The sequence below is a fragment of the Neopelma chrysocephalum genome, unplaced genomic scaffold, assembly GCF_003984885.1.
Source record: "Neopelma chrysocephalum unplaced genomic scaffold, ASM398488v2 Primary Assembly neopelma1_76, whole genome shotgun sequence".
Lineage (NCBI taxonomy): Eukaryota > Metazoa > Chordata > Aves > Passeriformes > Pipridae > Neopelma > Neopelma chrysocephalum.
Window position 1 is genome coordinate 2,865,900 of NW_020897737.1, and position 22,569 is coordinate 2,888,468.

Here is a 22,569-nt window from a genome sequence, read left to right on the forward strand (position 1 = left end):
AAAAACACTTCAGCTCTCAGTGTTGGTGTTGTTAACACAAGAGCTATGACAGCTGGTGGAGAGCCCTTGTCTCCCTGCTGCTGTTCGTCAGTGTCCCTGAGGAGGCTGTTACACCATGGTGGTCCCACAGCTTGGCTGCATGAAAGACGTGCCTCAAGCTCAATGGACCTTCTCACTAGAGCTTGCCTTGACTGCTTAGCATTAGAAAACCACACAGTGATTTCTTACTAGGAAAAAGTGTCCCTAGACCAATTTGTGGATAAGCAAAATTCCTATCCACAAATGGGGGGTTGGGGTGAAGCTAGGGAGTAATGGTGTATAATAGCAATCATCTCAGCAGATGGGAATTTGTCTTTTCTACATCTCTGTAGACTTCTTCCTGTTTAATGGAGCAGCTTTCAGACTCACCAGAAGACCTTATTTTCCTGACAGATATTATTTGTGTCTATATACAGGAAAAAACAAGGCAGAAACATCTGCTCTCACAAATGAATGTGATGAATTGCACAGCCATCCAAAGGCTTTTCTCATGTTTTTAGTCACATCTCATTTGGTTTTAGTCACATCTCAACTCCTGCCCTGCACACATTCACCTCTCTGTCCATAGGGATAAGGAGAGGAGAGGCAGATGGCCTGCCTCAGTGCAGTTGTCTTCACAACTCTTCTCTCTTTACTGAGACAGTCCAGGTTGTTAGAAAATAGGGAAAAGGACTCTGGTGCCTGCCAGCTTTGTGTTACAGGTGCATGGGAAGGCAAACCAAAGCTGTCACTCCAGAGCTCCCTAAAACCCTCCCATATGGGAGCTGTGGGGCTGTAGTTTGTATCTAGGTTGTGTTGAGTTCCTGTGCTGGGCAGGGACACGAGCCATAGTAACCAGGCTGTCGCCCCAGGGACATGGGTCGATCATCAGAGCCTCCAGATTCCTCAGGTGCTAAATACCCACTGGCGATCAGGCCATGGAGATCAAACAGTTAATAAGAGGCAATCCCTATGTCTGTGCCCAAACATCCACATGGAGCAAAGTGCCCTGGGGCCCCTGAGATGTGTCAGTGCAAAATCAGACAGGATACACAGAGGGTTTGGCCATCTCATTCTCAAGGCACTGATGCCTGCCCCCAAACCAGCCACAGCAGCTCAGGCCAGAGGGTTGCTCATACAAGAAGACATGAGGTGATTTGAGAGTGTGAGATCCAGGTGGGGGCCCTCATACTGGGGATAGGCTAGATCAGGCCCCAGTCCTGTCTCAGGGATGGCAGAGATTAGCATGAAGAAAAGCAGGGTGACATGTCTGTCCTATGAGAACCCTCCCTGGTCCTGGTGGGTCAGTGGGGGAGGGCTGGGCTCCAGGACAAATAATCAGGCATAGACCTGCTGTCCTGAAAAGAACCCAAGCCCTGCCTTTGGACCCCATCTGCATTTACTCTGGCCTTCGTAGCATGCTGTGATGATGATTTCCCCAACCTAACACCCAGGGCCAGAAGCACCATATCTCACGGGATGAAAGCCCTGATCCCTCCCACCTTTCCCAACATGTGCCCAGAAACACCCATCAGCTGAATGACCAGGCATGGTGTGGAGCCATGTTTTATTCAAGACAGCTCTTCCCTTTGCAGGCTGGGCATTTACACCATGGGACTGTGGCTGCAGCTGTGGCAGTGGTGAGGCAGGGCAGCTGCATGGGCAGACACCTCCACATCCACCTCAGGAGACAGCACTCAGCCACACTTGCCCAGGCACTCCAGGAGCTCCATGCGGATGGCGATGCGCACGTGCCAGCCCAGCGGGATGAGGCGGATGTAGCGGGCCACAATGGGCGGCCGCAGCAGGTTCTGCACTGAGGAGGAGCGGTCTGAGTTGCCATAGAAAACCTGTGAAGGGAGAGGTGGGTAGGTGGTTAGGGGGCTGGAGATTCCGTCCCATGAGTCTGGGGTGCCTGTGCAGAACAGAGGAGGAGGAGGTTCCCTCCCCTCCACCCTCAGAACAAAAGACATCAAAAATAGCCACACCATTTTTGTCATGCTGATTCGGTTTTCTGAGTAAGTCACTTTCTCCCATTGTTCCTGCACTTTTTGTGGTTAGGCCAGACTTAATCTCACCCCATTCTCTCTCACTTGCCTTTCTGCAGCAAGGCACCACATGTTTGGAGTGAGCATGGTAAAATTTGGCTCTTCACAGTTCATGAGCTGGGTTGTCTCATATGCCAATACAGACAAAAAATGTATCTGAGTGTCCTTTCCCCATTGCTTGGCCAGCATGTCGCATCTCCTGCTGCCATGACCTGTTTTTTGGGGAAAGCTCAGCACAGCATCTCCCCAAGGCTGCAGGAACTGATACTTCAGCAAAGCCACCAGAGCTTCCCATGCTAGGACAGGGCCATCCCCACAGATGGACACTGAGGATGCCTAGCAGCTGTGGCATCTCCCAGCCTGGCTGGGCTGCACAGGCATCCTTCTAAGGTTTCCCAAGTGCAATTTTTCACTTCAAACCAGCCAGTAAGAAGTGCAGTGTGAGAACAGTTCAGTGGGCTGTGACACAAATAGTTACAGAACTTGTCTCAGGGGTTTTTCTGCATTGTCATTGTGCACTAGCTCTAGACTTACGGCAAAAGGGGCCCCCATTTCTCAGTGCCCAAGCAGGGCTGGGGTTGTATAGCCACAGCTGAGAAAGTGGTTTTATCATGGAGGTGCTCCCTCCTCTGCAATGCCAACTAATGCCCCTGAGCTTAATCCGGATTCCACTATCATCATTAGAAATCACAAAAAATTTATTTTGCTCTGGTCATCATGGCATTCACTTTCACCACAGAGGAAATGGCCCCTCTCTGTGCTGCCCCCAGATGCGGAGTGAGCACTGAGACCCATACACCCTGCTGCTGCCACAGGACCCCCATTTTGGGGCACCTCCCACTAAGAAATGATGCCTTCATGTCACCAAACATGCCACCTCTCCACCAGTGGCCAAAGAGCAAATTGCACTGACCCGATTGTTCCCGGTCTGGTCCTTGTAGTAAACCCAGTTGAGGTTTTCGTCGGTGCGGTACTGAATGCTGTACTTGGTCATCCACTCATCGGCATCACAGCGACCTTGTGTGAGGATCCCTGAAATCACCTTCACCTCCTTCAGGTCGATCTGCAGCCACTGTGCAGTGTCCTGGTACTTGGAGAGCCATGCACACCTGGGGGACAACACCAGCCCTGCTATGTCCTCTACCACTGCCCTTCCAGGCAGACCCTCCTGCCCCCACACTCCCAGGGTTCCCCCAGCACCCCACACCCTCTGGCCCTGGAGCCCCTCAGAGAGACATTTTGGAACTCACCCAAAGCCTTGGCCATTGAGGCGGGCCTTGTTGGCTGTCCAGGAGGAGTACCAACCCGTGTACTGCTCAGGGTTGGAGCAGCTTATCTGGTCTGGGGTGACGGCACCAGACTCGAAACCCAGGGGCTTGTGGTAGGGACACTCTGCAGAAAAGGGGAAAAACACCTTAAGTGACATGACTGGCTGTTTCCTGGGTTTGTTTGCACACACATCATCAACATCTCCTGTGGTTTCACTGCTCCCTCTCCTCCCTGACTAGGATGCTCTTAATACCAGACCACAACCTGCACAGGGGCCATAGGATCTTCATTTCTAACTCTTGTTTTAATTTCTAACTCTTCTTTCTCTCTCAAACTTACTAAACCTGTTCTACCTGCAACATTTTGGGGGAAAGGTTTTATTCAGATGTTGCAGTATGAATCTCCTTCTTGAAAGGCATGTGGAAGAAAAACCAGACTGGATCCATCAACCTGGATCCAGCCTCCAGGCTGTCAGCCTCTGCCTGGTCCTTGAGAAATGTCAGGCACTGCTTTACTTGCTGGGCTTTACCTGCTTCTGCTCCTCCATTCACTGCCTTGATTTACTTGCATGGCAAAATTTCTGAGCAAGCTCTGATCATCAAGCTTGCTTCACAAGCACCCTTGGGTCTTCTGCATTCTCTGCTATGGGGACCATCTTTGTGTCTGGAGGTGGTCTTGCCTTGTGGAAAACCTGCAGATGCTCTGGTGCCAGTGAGGTGTAATGCTTGACTCTACTGAAGGCTCAGGGATCTCCATCTGAGTTTTTGACTTCAGGTCTCCAGGCTACCAATCCTGCCCCCACAGCTGTCTTTGGCAACAGCAAGAAATTCAACATGACTCCTGCTGGCTGCAAAACTACTGGAGAAAGAAATACTCATTTGTCATTAAAACTTTCTGTGTGGGTCACCACACAGTGCTCTGAAATGCAGGCCTTTGGTGATGCTGAGCACCTGCATGCTAACCGGACCTAGTTGCGGGGATTTTTGTTATGATCATTTTTTATACAATCAGGTTATCACTGCGTATCAAGATACACAGAATGAAGGTGCTCACAAGCATCACATGGGGATTGCCTAGGCAAACATCTATATCACAGGCAGTATTTTCTAATTTTGCAGCCTGTGGAGCCCCCAATGGTTACTCTGTCCCTTTCTCCAGTTTAGCATAGTTTGTTTCATGGCTCTCAGCAGTAAAGGAGCAAGCAAAGCTCTGCGCAGCTTCCCTTGTGGTTAGGACGTTTCCTTGTCTTAGCTGTGCCTGACTAACCAGCGTGGTGCCTCGTGTTAAAAATGACCCACACGTGGGGTGCCTCAGTGGGGGCCCAGAACCCAGTATGACTGTGGCCTCCCCAGTGCAACTCCCCAGCACTGCAGCCATGTGGTCGATGTCTCATTAGCAAGCTCCACTAGGTCAATACTGTATGCATCAATATCTCATTAACATATCTTGCTCAGTCGGTACCTCATTAACATGTTTTTTCCCATGAAAACATATGGCCACCCTCCCGCCTTCCTCGAGGCATGGAAACATCATGCTTTTCCACCATCTTAAAAGCCTTGCTCCCCTTGTGCAAGAGGTGGCTGGGCTGGGGTGGCCCCTTGTGTTTACTATTCGTTAGGCTTATCTCAAACACCACCCAACTTCACTTTTAGCAACACTAATCCGCAGACCACACAACCATAATGCAATTAACAGGTCACCTTCTGGTGAGTCCGTTTGTACCACACACGGGGACCCACCAAAACAGATGCCTGACACCATGTTGGCTGGGCTGGACCAGGCAAGGGGAGTGCAAAGCCCCTGCCTGAGGAGAGCAGAGTTACAGTGGCAATAATCATCATTCAGGAGAACAGCCTTTATCAGTCAAGGAAGATGCCTTCATTACTTAGCTGCATAAATGCTAATGTGTGAGAGCACCCACCACACCTGGCCTGGCTGGGAAACCTAGCCCTGCTCCTCGCATATCTGCCACGGACAGATCAACCAAACCTGCCATGTCTCCTTCCCTTACCTTGCCTCTCAAAGGGCAAGGGTTTTAAATAGGAAGAGTGTGGGTTTAGACTGAACATAAAGCAGAACTTTTTTACTGTGCAGATGATGATCCACTGGGACAGGTTGTCCAGAGAAGCTGTGGATGCCCCATCCCTGGAAGTGTTCAAGTCCAGGTTGGATGGGGCTTTGAGCAACCTAGTCTAGTGGAAGTTGTCGCTATCAATAAAGGGGATGGGAGAGGGGAGGTATTGGAACTAGATGATCTTCAATGGTCCCTTCTAATCCAAACCATGTTGTGATTCTGTGATTGCTTGGTGCAAACGACAGCAGGGTGGTACCAGGCTGTAGCAAGACTTCAAATGGAGAATTGTACACTGCTAAGGTTAAACAGTAAGAAAATATGCAGTAGGACCAGGCTGGCATGCCAGGCATAGGTGCCAGTAGGGAGCACTGGCCAGCATGGGCCACCCTCGGTGACCTCCCAAGGCCCAGGAATGGTGGCTGCCTCTGCCTGACGGTGCAGGGTCACCCCCTCACCTCACACCAGTGCAGCTCCCCCAGCCTCACAGCAGCTGGATTTGGAACAAGTACTGCCAAAACGTGCCTCCTCTGCAATGGTGAGTGCAGGAGGGGAAGGTGCTGGAGATCACCAGGCAAACATGGCTAAAAGCACACTGGTCCATTACCCGGCATGCACTCCAAGCTGTTAGTCCCGCTGGACCACACCGAGTTAGGTCCTCCTTGGCAATCACATTTGCAAGCCTTGCTGTGCCACAGCTCCAGTCTCTCATCCTAAAGGGAAGGTAAAAAACCAGCAATAAATCAACATAGTCATCAACAACAGCAACACAAGGCTAAATCTGAGTTCTGAACCTGAGACGTGCTCATGCCTGCCCAGCCTGCTACACCTTCTCTGAGACCCTTTCTTCATGACAGGCTAGCATGAAACATGGGATGACTTGGATCCCTTGGATTCAGAAGTCAGAGCATGTGCCTGGGCCAGGTGCCACCCCTACTTCTGGCCCAAGGCACCAGAGCCAGGCAGTGTCAAAGCCCCAGCATTTACCTGGCAGCCAAACTAGCCAGAGACACTTACCTCTCCCGGGGAGAGGGCCATTGCAGCTGGGCAGTGGGCGTGGAGAAAAGAAGAGAGAGATTAGAAACAAAGATGCTGCAAGCAAACTTTACAAAATACAATTTCCTCCTGAGCTAGGGACAAATAAATAAAGGAAGGACTGATGAATCTACCAAGTTTTCCCCAAGCTGATTGCCAGGGGAAGGTAAGAGAATATGGGCAGGAGCAGGGCACTGCCTGTGTCCATGTCTGTGCTACTCCTCCACTGGGTTTTCTTTCTGATGTCTTTGGCATCTCCTCTTTCTGATCAGACACACCTGAATCACCCTGAGGAGAAACTCATGCCAGCCCATTTGGTCTCTGCTTTATAGCTGATTTTGCCCACATCCATTTTTTCTGCCTTCCCACTCCAGTTTCCCCGTCACATTTTCTCCTTAAAATGTGTAAGCTGATGAACTCCAAGGGTGAAATCCCATCCTGGCACTACTGCAAGTGATAAGTGCCTTTGGAGGAGATGGGACACTCTACCAGGTGCTTGGTCTGAGACCACTCGCTCTGGATGGGATGGAGAAAAATGTAATGTAAATAGGTCTTCCTAATCCATTTTACAGACAGGACACCCTTTTTTTTTCTTTCTTAGGGAAAACCAGTCGTGGCTGTAGAGGAAGAGATGCTATTTTTGTAACATCTGACCTGTTTTATCTCTTGCCTCTCACTGAGCAATGGCTTTTTTATGAGCACTTTCCTTACTGAAAAGGCTCTCCTTGCTTCACAGTGAAGTCCAAAGCAGACTGTGTTAACAGCATTTGGACTGGCAGGATAGTTCCCAGACATCTATGAAAATAATAAAAAAAAATATAGTCCCATGACTGCTGATAACTCATCAACACAAGTCAAATGTCGAACATCACTTTTTCGAAGCCAGTACGGCATCTACAAGCCACCAAGGAACAAGCTATTGAGCAGGTAAAAACTTGCATACAGAAGCCATGAGAAACCTGCCATCTCCAGAGGTTTTGTGAATACGAAAAGAGGTCTTTTCACCAAATGAATTAGACTCTGAATTATTCACTGAATTCTAGTTATGATTTATTCATTCATACACTGTCACTTTGCTGAGCCTAGGAAGCTCCAGCTAATGCTGGGAATTTACATCTCACATTTCTATAGCAAGTTTCCTCTCAAAATACTCACAAACACAGAGCAATTATAATCAGCTGAAATATAAGCTATATACAAAGCTCTGTTTACTGCTGAAATGCAACTGCTCCTTGGGTGTGACACTGAGCCTAAATGTATCAAGAGTCTGAAAGAAAGACAGCCAAGAACAAAATGATAAAGAAGTTTTAAAAAATTCCTTTCTCTAACACAGAGATGGTTTCCTGTGCTTCAGTGTCCCAGGGCAGCATTTCTGGCATCAGGAACTTACAAAATTAACCCAAGGCACTTGGGCACTTGGCAGAAGAAGTAAACACTGGTCTGCAATAAAAAGGTATGGCTTATAGCCAGACCCAAGAGGGAGGCAGGGGGCACCCAGACCCCAACAAGCTCAGCAGGAAAACGAGGCTGCACGTTTCCAGATCTGGCCTCTCGTAAAGTGTAGGCTTGAGGGCCACTCACAACACTGCGCTACACATTTCCCAGCACAGATGTTACCCAGTCAAACCCTGTCACTTCACTATGCAATGAGAAAACCAAGGCAGAGGTGCAAGCCCAAGGCCACCTCTGTGCTGTGCCACACAGGGCAAAGGAATTTGACTTAAACCAGCATAAAGGTGGTTTAAGTTAACGCTGTTGGCCAATACAATACAAACCAGGACTTTATCACTTATCAAAACTGCACCATCTTTGCCCATAAAAGAAATGTAGTGCCTCTCCTGCTTGCTTGGTGCTCTGTTTGATGCCAATTCTGCAGTGGCACTGGCACCAGGGCCATGAGAACTAGGAGAGCAGGTGTGTCTCCTATCCCTCCAGCCAGTGCTCCAGGAGCACCAGCTGCAAGGGCATCTTCCTTACCCTGAAATCTGGGAGCCTGACTCCCCAGCCAGCAGAGCCCTCATGTGTCCCCACTGCCCAGCAATTGTCTGAGCTCACAGGGCTCCAGGCTTGACTCCTTCCACCTGCAGGCACTCAAGTTTCATTTAGAGATGTGTGCTTGCTATGTGTTTCTTAACTTCTTTATTTCCATTTTTATAAGACTGATTTTTGTGCAAAAACTTCTGTGTGTTGTTTTGGGTTTTCGTTATGGTGATTTAATGCACTTTGGCCTGGCAAAGGGGTTGGAAAAGACCTCTAAGATCATCAAGTCCAGCCACTAACCTAAGAAAATTATGTTCCATGAAGATGACTGTATTGTGGTGAAGCCTACTTTTATGCACTATGTGAGGAAAGGGGATGTCGATTACCAGGACTGATGTAGGGTATTGCTGTGGGACCATGCTGAGCCCTTCCATAGGTCCCTGAGTACCTCCCTTTGAGAGTCAAGATCAAAATTTGATATGTCATTGACACATGGAACTGGAAATTCAACATCTCTGAGTGAAACAACAGGCAAAAAAAGAAACAGTTTTCAAGTGGGTGGGTGTATGATAGCACCAATTCAACCACCAGAAATGAATCCTCCTTACAGGTCACCCCAGCATCGCTTGGGTGGCTGCACTCAGCCAGTGATGGCTGCACTCAGCCAGAGATGCCTGCTCCTGAGCTACAAGAGTGGCTTCTAGGGTTTTTAGCCTCATCTGCCAGGGGACACCACACTGCAAATCAAGCAAGGGTGTAAATTTCAAGCACAAAAGGCCTTCTTTCAAGGCAATGTTGTATTGGGTCAGTCCCACAAGACACAGGGTGCAAAGCCAGTGCCAGAGCACAGGTGCCAGCGTGCTGCCCCTCTGGTTGTCCCCGCTGGACTGGGGATCACCACCCCTCACTGCATAACTCACTGATTTAATTATCTCAAACAGGAGTTCAGCTTTGTCTTTTTGAGTCAGAAGAAATTAATTGCTAAGGGCTTGCTCCCACAAGTGGCTCAGCCATCCAACCATGGCACAGGGGAGTGGCAGGCTTGGCTTGGCTTGGGGTAAGTGCAGCAGCAGATGGCCAAACATCCTGCCTGGGCAGCATGGCCTGATAACCCCTGGTGTTGGGAGAGAAAAAGAAAAGAAAAATGCCCTTGCCTGCAGTTGGCCAGCAAACATAGTAATTGATATATTGGTGTGTTTACAGCTGTGACGGGCATTGTCCTACAAAGGAAATGAAGAGGAAAGCTGCCTGCCAATAGCCTAAAAAAAAAGTAATGGCCAGCATGCTTTTATAGTGAGCGTGTTTGCCTTCAAGGAAGGTTACAAAGATAATTGGTAATTGTAGGTCAGACAGAACGAATTGCTGCAATTCATGGGACAGTCATAAGTCCTGCACAGCTGCCAGGGGCTGTTGTTTTAAAAGCACAAGACTGAAAAAAACCTCAAAACATTAAAAAGCAAAAAGCACTATTTACAGCCCCCCCCCCAGACATTCAGCAAACCATCAGTTCAGTGAAATAAACTATTATCTGTGTTTGTGGGAGGCAGTGAGGAAAGGCACGCACCTTTCCCATCCCTTCATCCTACCCTGCAGTGCCGCTTGTCCAGCACACTATCATGCACAAATGCCACCTGACGGGTCAGGATTTAGGGACCAGGGCTTAGGCAAGAACCAGAGGATGATTTTGTGCCAGAGCACCTGTCCTAGTGAGGCTGGGCTGTAGGTCAGGCCCTGGGATGGCCCCACTCAGCACCCGCTGCTGAGCAGGATGGAGGGGAGAGATACTCCAGGGACTGGTCCAGGTTTGCGGGAGAAAGAAAAGAGATAGCAGAAGTAGTCCTGGGATGCCAAGATGGGGAGGACACAGGTTTCCTGAGGTGGAAGTGGGACAAAGCAGCAGCCACAACTTAGGGCTAGTTGGGAAAACGAAGGGGCAATAAATAGCAAGGAAACTCAGCTGCTGGCATTTTAAGGACAGGAAAAGGTGTGTCTCAGAAAATTTGTAATCATTAAGAATGTGGCTAAACAAGAGTAAGAAAGGAGGGAAGATAAGTGTGGACAGAAGTAACGCTGCCAAAGGCTAAGCACATTTTGATATGGTAACTCTGAGAAATCATATTCACTATCCTGAGCATAATGCCACAATACCAAGTCCTCTTTTAGTGTGTCTAGAATTAATGACAAATGTACAAGCATGAGAAAGCACATAATAAAATACGAAAACAGAGAAATAAAATATAACACAGAACAAATGTCACTCACTCAACTTACTGGAATAAGTTCACATAAACTTGATCATTGTAGGAAAAGTATGTGGAAAAGTTCAATTATTCATTTACTTTATGATTTAGGTGTCCTAGAAGCTTCAGCTGGAAAATAGTTAATGTTGTCTCTCATCTATGCAAGCAACATCTCAGTTTAAAAGCTCGGAGAGATGAGTAAAATGACTTTCACTCCTTCCAGTGGAGAGCAGTCCCCCCCATGGTGCAGCAGTGCTTTCTGGGCACTGTGGCTCCTGCTGCATAGTCACCTGCTTCCCTTCTGCACCTGTGGGTCATTGGGCAGGGCAAGGGAAAACAGCTCAAAACTCAGAAAAATATGACCGGAGCCCCTACGAAGATGTCACAGAAATGAAAGGTATAGCTGGACTGAATGGCACTGTTTTTATCCATGCTTTCTGAAAAGCAACCCATTGCAAAGCCCTCTTTTCCCAGAGCACCACATTAGATATCATCAGGAAGCAGGGTTAGGTAACACAGGCTGTAAAGCAACACCGAGGGTTGAGACACTGAAAAAAGCATTTGGTGGTCTGTGCTCATTGGGTGCTAGTTTGTGGGTTGCTATATTATTAACCTAGGCTATTTTTCCATACCAGCCCTGAAAATCGTGCCAGGCGAGTGAGGTGACTCACATCAGGTTGCAGAGCCTTGGTAACAAGGTGCACTTAGGGAAGCTGCCATATCTGTGGTGTTTTCCCAAATGCGCCACAGGCAAGGGCCCCAGGGACCCATGCTGCAGCTGTGGCCGGTCCCCAGCTCCCCTTGGCAAGAGTAGCCCCCCGTCCAGTTGCTTGGTGATTGCTTTTGTTGATTTTCCCCCAGGGCTTTTTCCATGGTTATGCTAAGCAGCCTCAATGGGACCTCGTGTTGAGCAAACAGTATCTCTATTTCTAAAAAGCATGGTTTTTAAATGGTCCTTGGGAGCTATGCTAGCAGGCAGGGACCCCCAAGGCATATGCAGATCTGTGTCCACCAAAAGACTCTGGGAGTCAGGCTGAGTGCCCGTCCAGGGACGACGACCACCTAAAGCCACAGTGGCCAAAATGCTCAGCCTGTTTCCCCTGTAGATGATATTCTGGCCTCAGCACCACCTAAGACGGCACCAACACCCTGGCACACATCAGCCTGTGAGGACTGACCTCTGCTGATCACTGGAAGGCACGGTCAGAGCCAGAAAATGAGGGCAAGAGGAGCAGCACCAGTGTCAGCCTGCAGAGGGGAGAAGGTCTCATACTTTGTATTAAGCTTTTCTCTCAGGCTTTAACTCAGCTGTTCTTTTCCTCCTTCATTTTGTGAGGATTTTTCATGGTTTTATTATTTTAATTTCCATTCCATTTTCTTTATTTGAATTATTTTTATTTGGTTTCCACTTTCATTCATTTGTATTGTGTGTCATTTAATATTTACTAGTTATTTGAACACGATAAAAACCATATTTAAATAATGACAATTATTCGTATTTAATTAATATTGATTTCTCTTTAACACCTGCTGGTTTTTTTATGTTGTGAAAATATTTGGAAAAAGATTAAATAAGTTGAAAAAAAATCAACCTCCTCCCCTTCTCTTCTTAAGAGGTGTACAATTATCTTTTTTTCCCAAAGTGTTCCTTTGAAAACTTTTGGCAATTTCTGATCTTACTGTCATGTTTGCTCCTTCCTGCTTAGAGCTATGCAGAACATTGCCTGCATAGTAATTTCACTAGATGCATTGATTATGCCAAAGGGTAGCACTAAAGATGTTATTTACCATGATGCAAAGGCAGGTTTAAGCCTTTAATTTTGGTTTGGGTTGGTTGTTTTTTTTTTAAAGCTACAAAAAAAAAAAAAACAGAGGGGAAAAAAAGAAATCCACTCTCTTAAACTGCTGAGATGTGCTTATTCCTCAACGTGTAGTGAGCACGGACAGAGTAATGCGGTGCAGGCATGTCACATTCAATGTGCTAAAAGCACATTCATGTCAATCCGGGGCTCGGGGTGCTCCTCCTCGCCATATGGAGGGGGCTCAGCAGCTGCTGCGGCTCTCGTGGCAGGAGCCCGCCTGCTGCACCATATGCTGCTGCTGTTGCTGCTGCTGCTGCTGCTGCCGTGTCCCCGGCAAACACAAGCCCAGCCAAGGCGCGGGAGCTGGGGGTGCTCCTCTAAGCCACTTGCTCTGCCAGAGAAAATAAGCTAAGCAGCTTATCGTGACATCAGTGCACGTAGCTCGGAGGACTGACCTAGCAGCACCTTCGTGGTGAGAGAGAAAGGCAGGAGTGTGAGGGGGACCTAAGCAAAGGGTCACTGCTCTCTTTATCCAGAGGAGGACACTTAGGCCATGAAGCAAAGAAAAACAGTAAATTAAGTAACATAGTAAATTAAGAAAATAAATATCAAAGGAGTGATGCCTTGAAAGTGATCCTGCAAGTTATTTTTCACTGCAGGCTCTCCAAAAATATCCTGATGTGTAGGTGTCTATTAAAAGCAAGCTGTGTCTGGGATTCAGAGTAAGGTATGAACTCATTCCAAGGACTAATTGCAGTTATGCCACCCAAAGGGAAAAAAATGCTGGAGTCTGGATAAAAACAGTCTTCCAAGAGGCTTAGGCACCAATAACCTTCCCAAGTAAAACAAAGGAGAGAGGAGAGATAAAGTATGAGGAGAACATACAAATATTTGCTGTAAGATTAAAAGGAAGATCTATTAATTAGGTAGAGTAGGGTACAGCCAAACATAACAGGATGAAATGAAGGCATAGCTAGTTGAGGAACATTTACTTTCCTACCCATGAAAATTTGTAGATCAAAGTATAAGTGGAAACACAGAAAGATAGAAAAGAACTAGACAAATCAAAACAATAAGAATTCAACATACATAGGGGGAAAGCTGGACTATCTGATTAATCTTCTCCTCACTCTGACAGATCACACTTGATTCACATGTTATTGTTGGTAGATACTGCCGAGCACTTACCAAGTGCAACCCTCAGCCTTGTTTAAGATAATAGCAGCTTTGCCATTGGCTTGAATAAAGCCAGAAATTTAAACACAACCCAGAAAATTATGTCCCTGTTCTCTACTGCTGGGTTAATTAAAATGGAAGGAGATTGTGACCCTGAATTTTCTGGCTTCTTCTAGCTCCTGCTTACTTGCTTTCGTTGCTGCCTTTCTGCAAAGTAAATTTGAGAAAGCCTCAAAATTGATAAATACCTTTCCCATTTTCTTGACTTATGATTGCATTTTGTTCTGAAAGTGCCTTTGGAAGTCTCTCCCAGGCCAAAATACCTGAAATGGCCTTTAAAAAAAAAGCCAATCTTCATCAGCAATCTCTCGCTGCTAGAGAAAATGATCAGCTTTTGATTAATCAAGAGTTTTGATTAATGAAGGACCAGTCTTTCATGTTATGCTGTACCTAATTTTTCAAATCAGCGTTATTATTTACACACTGGCTCAGCTGCACTACAATTTTCTTTGCAAATTCATATTTTGACAAATTATATGGCAATTTTTTTATACTGCAATTATTTTGTGAAACAGAGTTTTGCTATTGAATATTCATAGAGCTATAAGAACACTGCTCACTCATGTACATAAATTACACATCTCCTTCACATTTTGCCTTTCCTCGAATTATTATGCTTCCATGAGAATGTAAAGAGAGCTTGCTCTTTACCCCATAGCCCCTGGAAGATGAAAGCATGGACGAAACAAGAAACACAAAGAGACATATCTGAGAGCGCCTCTCAGGAGGCAAAGTGCATACCTTTGTACCAGAAAAGAAGAGACAGCAGGACTCTTCCCATCTTGAACTGCATCTTTTCCTTCCTCTGTTGTGAATAGCTCCTTAGTGTACTGCTTGGCTTGATGGGAAGGCATGAGATTAACTTAAGCATTGCCTAAGCACCTTACTCTCCTCCATTCTCATGATTTTCTCAAGCACTATCAAGCCAACCACACAATTATTACCGTCAAGCTCCATCCTAGAGGATGTGTCATCTGCAACAGTTTCTGAAAGGTAACAAGTATTGAGGTACTGACACTCTGAGCATGAATTTGAATGGGTATGTAGACATATGTCCAAATAAACAAGGATATACCTATGTAGAAACCACACATACCCCCTACAGAAAAGCAGATGACTAAAGCTTATAAAAGGTACATAGTGTATATTGTCTATTGTATATAATAGCTATTCACTGTCTTCCACTCCAATTCTTTACCTCTACACTATCAATGCCTTTCCTAATAATAGTTGCGTGTTGAAATCTGCTCTGGCCTTATTGCTCTTCCAGTCATCTAATTGCATGGGGCTGAAAATGGCAATTAGTAGATCAAACAAAAATAGCACTTTTCAGTTGTTTACTTGCTAGGCTGTAAAAAACTCAAACCAAAAATGTACACCTGCCTTTGCTAACAGTTCTACCTATAGTATCCTCTCAACAGGCTTACATTCAAGAGAGTAATAAATTTGATTTTAAAATGATTGAAAGGTCCAAGATAACAGACTGCTAGTGATTCCAGTGGATCTTGCACCCGTTCCTCCAATCTTTGCTAATAATGTGCAGTTAGCAATGAATTTTTAATGGAGGCTTTTGAAAGCAATTGCTTCAGAAGCAGCTTGGTTTGTTTCAAAAGATCATAGATTGTATACACTGGGAATAGATTAAAGTACTGCATAGATCACGTAGGCTGCTGTCGTGTCTCGTGTAGCTAATCGTGTCTCTAGTCTTCTGGTCTACATCCATTCAAAAAATGCTGTGCAAACAAGGATGCTGACTTTTCAAAAACAGTCCCCTGGGCAGGATTTATCTCACCTGTCTTTGGATAGTCACAAATTTGGCATGCCCTGTAAATGGGTTGTCAGGTGCAACATCCCACTGCAGTTGCACTTCCAGCACCAATACATCCAGCCTCCCCAGAACACATGACATGGATGGAATGAGTCTCCTGCCAAGGGGCCTCACTGCTTTGCTCAGTTCAAGGAGTTTAACCTTCTCAACCCAACACTTTCCCCACTTCAATCGATCTATATGGTGAGGTGGGTTATCACAGGCAGACCCATGCACAGCCATTCTACTTCATGGACCGGGGCCAGCTCACCCCAAATACTGGGGGCAAATCAATGCATGGCAGCATAAGCAAGAAGGGCAGCTTGTCCCAGGCACCAGGAAGGGGGTCATTTTCTTAAGGGCAGGGGGCTGCTCCTGATTTTTGGTCAGACACCTTATCATAGAATCATAGAATCATTTGGGTTGGAAGGGACCTCCGAAATCATCAAGTCCAACTCTTGATCCACTACCGCTGTGGTTGCTAGACCATGGCATTAACTGCCACATCCAGTCTTATCTTAAAAACATCCAGGGACGGAGAATCCACCACCTCCCTGGGCAGCCCATTCCAATGCCTGATTACCCTCTCTGTAAAGAATTTCTTCCTAATATCCAACCTAAACCTCCCCTGGCACAGCTTAAGACCATGCCCTGTTGTCTTATGTTCATATGCAACACCCCTCTCAGGGCAGTGAGACCCACGAGAAGATCCAGCCAGGCAGTAAAAAACATGAGCCTCATTGAGGGTACCAGGGCAGCCTCTGGGCATCTGCTGCAGTGCAGCATCTTACTCCAGGCTCTACACAGTATCCAAACAAGAGTGTCTCTCCTTCTTTTTGTTGTCCAGTTTAAAATGGTCTGCCACAGAGACACAGATTTCCAGAGCTGCTGAAGACACTCGGATATCTACTCCCTCTCCGCCATGATGAGCAGCTGGTATCTAAATCCCATGGGTCTGAAAATCCCAGCTTAAAAATCCCTAAATACCTTCATCCACATATCTCTTGGAAAACCAGACCAGGGCTTCAGCCTCTCACCTTATGGTCGTGTAAGCACAGGTCACAGGGAAGCAGAGCTGCCCACACAGAGAGAAATCACCTACTGTGTTTTAAAAAAGAAAAGCCAAATTCTCTTCCATGACCCCGAGCAGTTTAAAATCAGTTTGGTTTATGGTCAACCTCATGATCCAAATAGGTTTTGATTTTTTGTAAGAAGTGCACAATAGCTTAGGGAATATGTTCAGAAATAGCACAGCTCTTATCAAAGGACATTTCATCCAAAGGGACACTCTTAAGACTGGTGGCTGCCCAGTTATAAAATTCCCTCCACAAAGAAAGAAAGGCAGCCTTTGTTTAAAAAGTGTCTGTAGCATTCAAAAAATCAAACTGGTTCACATGAAGATTAGAAGAGCCTTAAAATTAAAGTCCTTGTATAAATAGTCTGCAGTTCAGGCCCTTTGTGTCTAATGGTGTTGATGGTCCTTCATTTTAATAACTGTAAAGAGCAAAACTACACTGCCACTGCAGACAACATTGCTAAATGAATAATGTAGTTAATTCGTAGAAAACATGGAAATATTTTCAGGTACAGAAGACAGAAAACATTTAAAAGCCAGTACACAATACAGCACCAGAAAGGGCTTCAGTTGCCCTTATTAAAAAATAAAAACAAAATTTTAAAAAGGAAAAAATTAGTCTGGCATTGATTACAGAACAAAACTGAGACTAGTACAAATGGCCCAAATTATGACAGTTTGGTGACATCCCCACTGCTGTGTAAAACAGGGGCAGGAACTGACTGGGCAGGTTTGCTCTTTTGGCCATATATCTTCTCCAGCTCTAGCTCATGTCACATTGGCCTTAAGACATTCTGGTATGTTTTCATAGCCCTCAAAAATCTTCGTGTGTTTTCTTCCTCCGGATTGTGGGAAATAACACAAAGATCACCCTGCACCACTGAGATGCTTTTAGTCTGACTGGCACTGTGTGTGTGTGGCCTCAGAGGAGGAGGAGGAGGCAAAAGTACTGGTGCGTGAGAGAGAAGTGCAACTCCACATAGCGATTTCATATTTCTCCCAAAGTCAGAGTGCCAGACAGCTAAATCAGAGTGTCACGCATCGATTCGTGCGTCTGGAAGCTGAACACACATGGCACGCAATGTCTCAGCAGGAATGTGTGACTGGCACACTTTTGTTTTATCACAGTTAGGGGACGCACAAAATACACATTTATACATGTACGTGTGAACCACGGACATCTCTCAGAAGCAGGATACTGATGTGTGGAGAGAGCAAGACTGTCAGCACTTTTAGAGCTTGAGTCAAACCGTCAGGAGCTGGATCCTCTCAAAATGGATGGAGCTACTCTGATCTACACACACTTAAGATCTGGCTCTTAGAATAAAATATTCTTTCTACAAGTCTGAAGAGGGAGCTTAAGTCCTTTTCTGAAAAGGGCCCCTTTTCCTAAATGTAAGAAAACACGATGCAGATGGTTACCCTGTGCTGACCACCAGAATTAGGCCTACTCTCTGTAACACCCACTTGGGGGTGCTGTGGCTGTCAATGGCAGGGTAGGCACCATGGGATCACCATCCCTATTAGATGGGAAGTACCTACACCAGAGGCTTGCATATCCTACATTAGGAGAAGTCTAACTAAGCCTGACTCACCTTTGAGCTTGTATCATGGAAGCAGGCAGTCACTGGAAAACAGTTTACCCAAGAGGTGGGACACCTCCTGTGAAGCTTTGGCTTCACCTCCTGTGAGCTGCATACACACTGCTAAGCAAAACGAGCAGAGGAAAGCCAGACTTCAGTACATCTGCACTTTCAGATTGTGGCATACCCAGGCCCTTAAGTATTGTTATGGTGTTTAATGTTATGATCTTAGTATGCTAGGTCTCACTATGTGAAGTATGGGTGGTTTCTACCCAAAGGAGCTTTTGTTTCCTGGCCCAGGTATCCCTGCATTGGTCTGCAATCTCTAACTGCAGCTTGCCCACACCTCAGAGTGTTTCTTTAGTAAGAGCAAGCACTGACAAAGGTTAAGAGTTTTCTTAATATACAATGATTAAAGAAAGTTTCTTAGTAAGACTCTGATTAAGGTAAGTTAAGCCAATTTTTCTCTTTAATCTTTAAGATAGGTAAATCACACCCTCCCACTCTGATCCTGCAAAGATACTCAAGAGCTAACTCCAGGTCAGTAGAGCTCAGGGGCTCTCCTTGTCCTCCTGCTGCAGAGATGTCTGAGCCCCAGCACTCATTAGGGCTTCCACACACAGACAGATGCTGTGCCAGTATCGATGCCCGGAGGTTACCCTTTTCTAAAGACTTGCACGTGCAAAATGAGACAACGTGTTATAATTTAAAAGTTAAACTGCTCCGAGGCAAGCTGAGATGGCTCTTTGTTTCCTAATTAATAAAAACAGTACACACAGTACTGGGGAAAATCAGGATGGAGTTAACTGTCCTTGCCAGCTGTGTGCTGTGAAAAGCGCCCGCCTTTCCCCAGCGCTCAAGCTCTTCTCCAAGCACAGAGGTGAAAGGACCTGTGCTCCAGTCTGTCCCGGTGAGCATCTCCTTGGGGTTGCATCAGGCTGCAGTCTCCACCACTGCCTTTGTACCTGCTCGGGAGGAGGCACAGACTGCTATTTCTCCCCGGCTCCGCTGTTGCTGCCTCTGTGGTCTCCTTGGTTACCCATCCAGGGGACGATGGTAAAGTGGTGATGCCTCTCCCGCGCTGGCAGGGAAAAGCTCCTCTCCCGAGGTTAAAGCCTGTGGAAAGGCTCCTGAGGGACAGGGTTTCCCACTTAAGGGGCTTTTCTGCTCCCCTCGAAACGCACTGCTCCGCCTGCTGCCGCAAGCAGGACCGGGGCTTTCTTTCAGTGCTTATGAGGTTGCTCGTCTCCGGGAGGAAGCAGCTAAACCGATCCTCCTCGCTTCGAAGGAAATTATGAAAACTCACGGTGAGCCAAGAAAGAAAAAGATAATTTTGGCGCTGGTTCCACTGGGGCTCGAACCCAGGACCTTCTGCGTGTAAAGCAGACGTGATAACCACTACACTATGGAACCGCCACACGCGTTAACGGCCGCGGCACTGCCCCTATCGACGAGACGCCGGCCGTGCTTCCCTCCCTTGGTGAGCAGGGAAGGTTCTTGTTTTCTTTTTAATCGCTGGTTGATTAAAAACAGTTCTAGTAATCAAAAATTACCCTAATGAGTTTCCTGCCCCTCACACAGCTACAGAGGGGCAGTGAAGGGCATAAATCACCTCAGTAGCTCCAGGTAAGGCTTCTGTGCCCCTGCGTGCTGGGGCAGGCGCGGGCCCCGCTCTGCCCCACCGAACACGGCCTGCAAGGGCAGGTAACAAGCCCAGGGAACGAGGGCTGCGTTACATACAGCCTTAGGCGGGTGCTGTGGGCACTCCTTTCCCCTGCATATATTCGATACATGCGGTACCGAATCCATTCTTTGCCTTCGGATCGTGTGCTCCTCACGTCATTGCCTCCGGCCCCGCTTCGGAAAGGGCTGGCAATCCTTCCTGCGCATCCTGCTGCTCCCAGGATTCGCCCGGCTGAGCTGTTCTCCCAGACAAGTGGAGCACAAAGGTCGCTGGCCTAGCGTGTCACACCAGGTTGGCCCAAGCGCGGGAGAGGCGGGCTGAGCTCCGTGAGAGGTGCAGCAGAACCCCCGCTGCTCCGGGGGAGCCCGGCTGCGTGGATTTCGTGTACGCCAGTCGTGGGAAGGCGCCTCGCTGCTTTCTGCGAGGTGTTCCAGCTCTTTTCAGCGGGGGAGGAAGGTGTAGGTGACTTTCTCGGTACAGAAGGCCTTTTCAAAAGAATAACGCAGTGAGAGAAAAGGCAGAGCCTGGCATTTGTGTCAGTGACGCCCTGGAGGAAGCTGTTGCGCGGTGCCTTAATGGATCTAAAAGAGAGACGTTCAATCCCCTCGGGCACAGCACGGGACACGCCTGTGCGTGTTTCTAAAAGGAGTCGTGAAAGCGGGAACATTTGGCTTTCACAATCCGCCCTGGAGAGGACGGAGGGATTTCCCCCCTGTGGCCCCGCCGCCGGCAGGGGGCGCCCCGCGCCCGCGCTCGCCCAGCGCCCTCAGGGCCAGGGCCGGGTCGGGCTGTGCCGGGAACAACTGCGGGACTGGATCTTTCCTGTTCGCTGCCCATCCGCATCAGGTATCCATTCACCCAGGAACCTTATGCCATCCGTTACACCCCACAATAATTGCCTTCTTTCATCTGTTACGTTTTACCTGGAGTTTTGCGGTAATTTGAATTACCGCAGTCCTCACCACACTGAACCTCGCCTCATATCCCAAAGGGAGTGAGTGGCTTGTAGGAGCACAGATTAAGTTACTTGCACAATGTTTACAGGACTGTGGTTAAAAGTTACAAACAGAATTTGAAATATAAAAGATAAGTTTGTGAATTTTCAGAAATGTGGGGCCTGTAAGCAAAACAGTGGGGTGTTTGTGGCTAAATATCATGGTTGGCTTGACTACCGAAATTAATATCATTTTGCTGAAACAGCAGATTTCTTTACTGTAACAAAATAAAAAATATTGTCCTTTTGTCATTAGAAGCACTTTAATAAGGATAAGATGAAAATAGAGGTGAAGAAAATTATTTCCATAGACTTGCCGATGCCTTACTAAGTATGAGATGGTTTCACATAGTAGTTGGTAGCATCCAATCTTTCAAAAAACAGGTGTTTTTTTTTTAAATTCTTTTACATACTGATCATTAGTGTGTGCATCAAATCTGTGTACCCTCCTGACCTGGAGAGCCTGATTTAACCCAGAAGGTGCCTTTTGGGAAGAAACAATCTGGTTGGCTTGAGGCATCAGGAGTGCATTATCTGTGCAGCTTATGGTTCACCAGACCAACAAAATGCAGATCAGGCTGTTGTTAGGGAATTCTTATGCCCATTTCTTTTTTCTTATGTTTCTTTACTAAGATCTGTCAAAACCTGAGCGCTGTAGATAGCTATCCTTTCTATAAGCTCTAAGTGGAGGTTGAAGCTAATGTAATGGAGGTAGACTTGTGCAAATTAGGTCATTAGTCACTGCTTCCCAAAATAATCTGCATTCATCTGATAATTTGGGAAAATTTCCTTTTTTAAAAAAAATTGTTTTAATTTTTTTACAGCAGGTATCCTGATGCTTTCATAGTGTTCTGGTCTGGTTTCTTGGCCTTCAGGAGCTTTGAGGCCCTACCACTGCCTTTCTTTCACATTTCTGATTTTGTGTGCTTTTTACCAAAGATGCTAATTTTGATGTCTTTTTTTCACCTTCTCACCCAGAATTGTCAGTGGGGGGACATTTCTTTCTCTTTTTGCACAAATTAACCTACTCCTTCTAATGTGTGAGCACAGATTTCTGTCATCTTACTGAGAGTTTAAAATTGTTCTGGATATTTATTTCTTTCTTCATTTTTTCTATTCTTTTTTTTTGCTTTTTGTTTGGGACTGGACATCAAAGTCTCTTAGTCAGGGACTTGTCCCCTGGCTATTACTTTAAAACACTTTGCTGGGTCACATAAAAATATTTCTTTGACCTTGGTAGGGCAAGAGGAGGGGAAATCACGGTCAGAGCTTAGAAGGAGCACATTCACTTCAACTATGATTATCTTCAGTCTTTTTGAAAAATATCAGTTACATCACTTTGTAGTGGGTGCTTCTGAGAAATAAGCCTAAAGCAGAATTTGAATTATGTATGTGGAATGCCTGCATGAAGGCTTGCTCAGGAGGTTAATGTTTCTAAAGTATTTGGAAAACAGAATGTATGCCATTACATCACGAAGGGCTGCCTGTAAAGGGATGTCCCAGTTTCTACACTAGCAACATAACCGGGTTTTTCCTTGTCATGCTAGACTGATCAACCACATATTGTCAGAATTTGTTGGCCTACTCCCTGTTACAGCTGTTGATGCTAAAACTCTTTTCAGCAAATTAAATGTGCCTGTGATACATGACTGCTGAGCAAAAAAGCAGCAGTATGTGTGACCTCGTTGGTGGGACTGGTATGTTCTCTTTGCCTTTGTAGAAAGGAA

The 22,569-nt window shown here is 46.5% G+C and overlaps 2 protein-coding genes and 1 non-coding gene across 6 annotated transcripts in view; 1 reads left to right on the plus strand and 2 right to left on the minus strand.

The window, feature by feature from the left end:
* Positions 1–1,571: 1,571 nt before the first annotated feature.
* RS1 (retinoschisin 1) lies at positions 1,572–18,281 on the minus strand. The gene is made up of 7 exons (XM_027689233.1): positions 18,177–18,281; positions 14,441–14,537; positions 6,424–6,449; positions 6,014–6,119; positions 3,317–3,458; positions 2,980–3,175; positions 1,572–1,868 (listed from the first exon to the last, which is right to left on the minus strand). Exons 2-7 carry the CDS (start codon positions 14,490–14,492, stop codon positions 1,716–1,718), a joined length of 675 nt encoding a protein of 224 aa, XP_027545034.1. The 5' UTR covers positions 14,493–14,537; positions 18,177–18,281; the 3' UTR covers positions 1,572–1,715.
* A 1,014-nt stretch (positions 18,282–19,295) lies between these two features.
* The window catches only part of PPEF1 (protein phosphatase with EF-hand domain 1), a 39,840-nt gene continuing 36,566 nt past the window's right edge, over positions 19,296–22,569 (plus strand). Inside the window, exon 1 of one of the 4 annotated variants that reach the window (XM_027689231.1) lies at positions 19,296–19,644. The gene's annotated coding sequence lies outside the window, so the exon portion shown is untranslated. The other 3 variants (XM_027689228.1, XM_027689230.1, XM_027689229.1) reach the window with 3 other exon arrangements.
* TRNAV-UAC lies at positions 19,505–19,577 on the minus strand. The gene has a single exon. It is a non-coding gene; the product is annotated as a tRNA-Val (tRNA).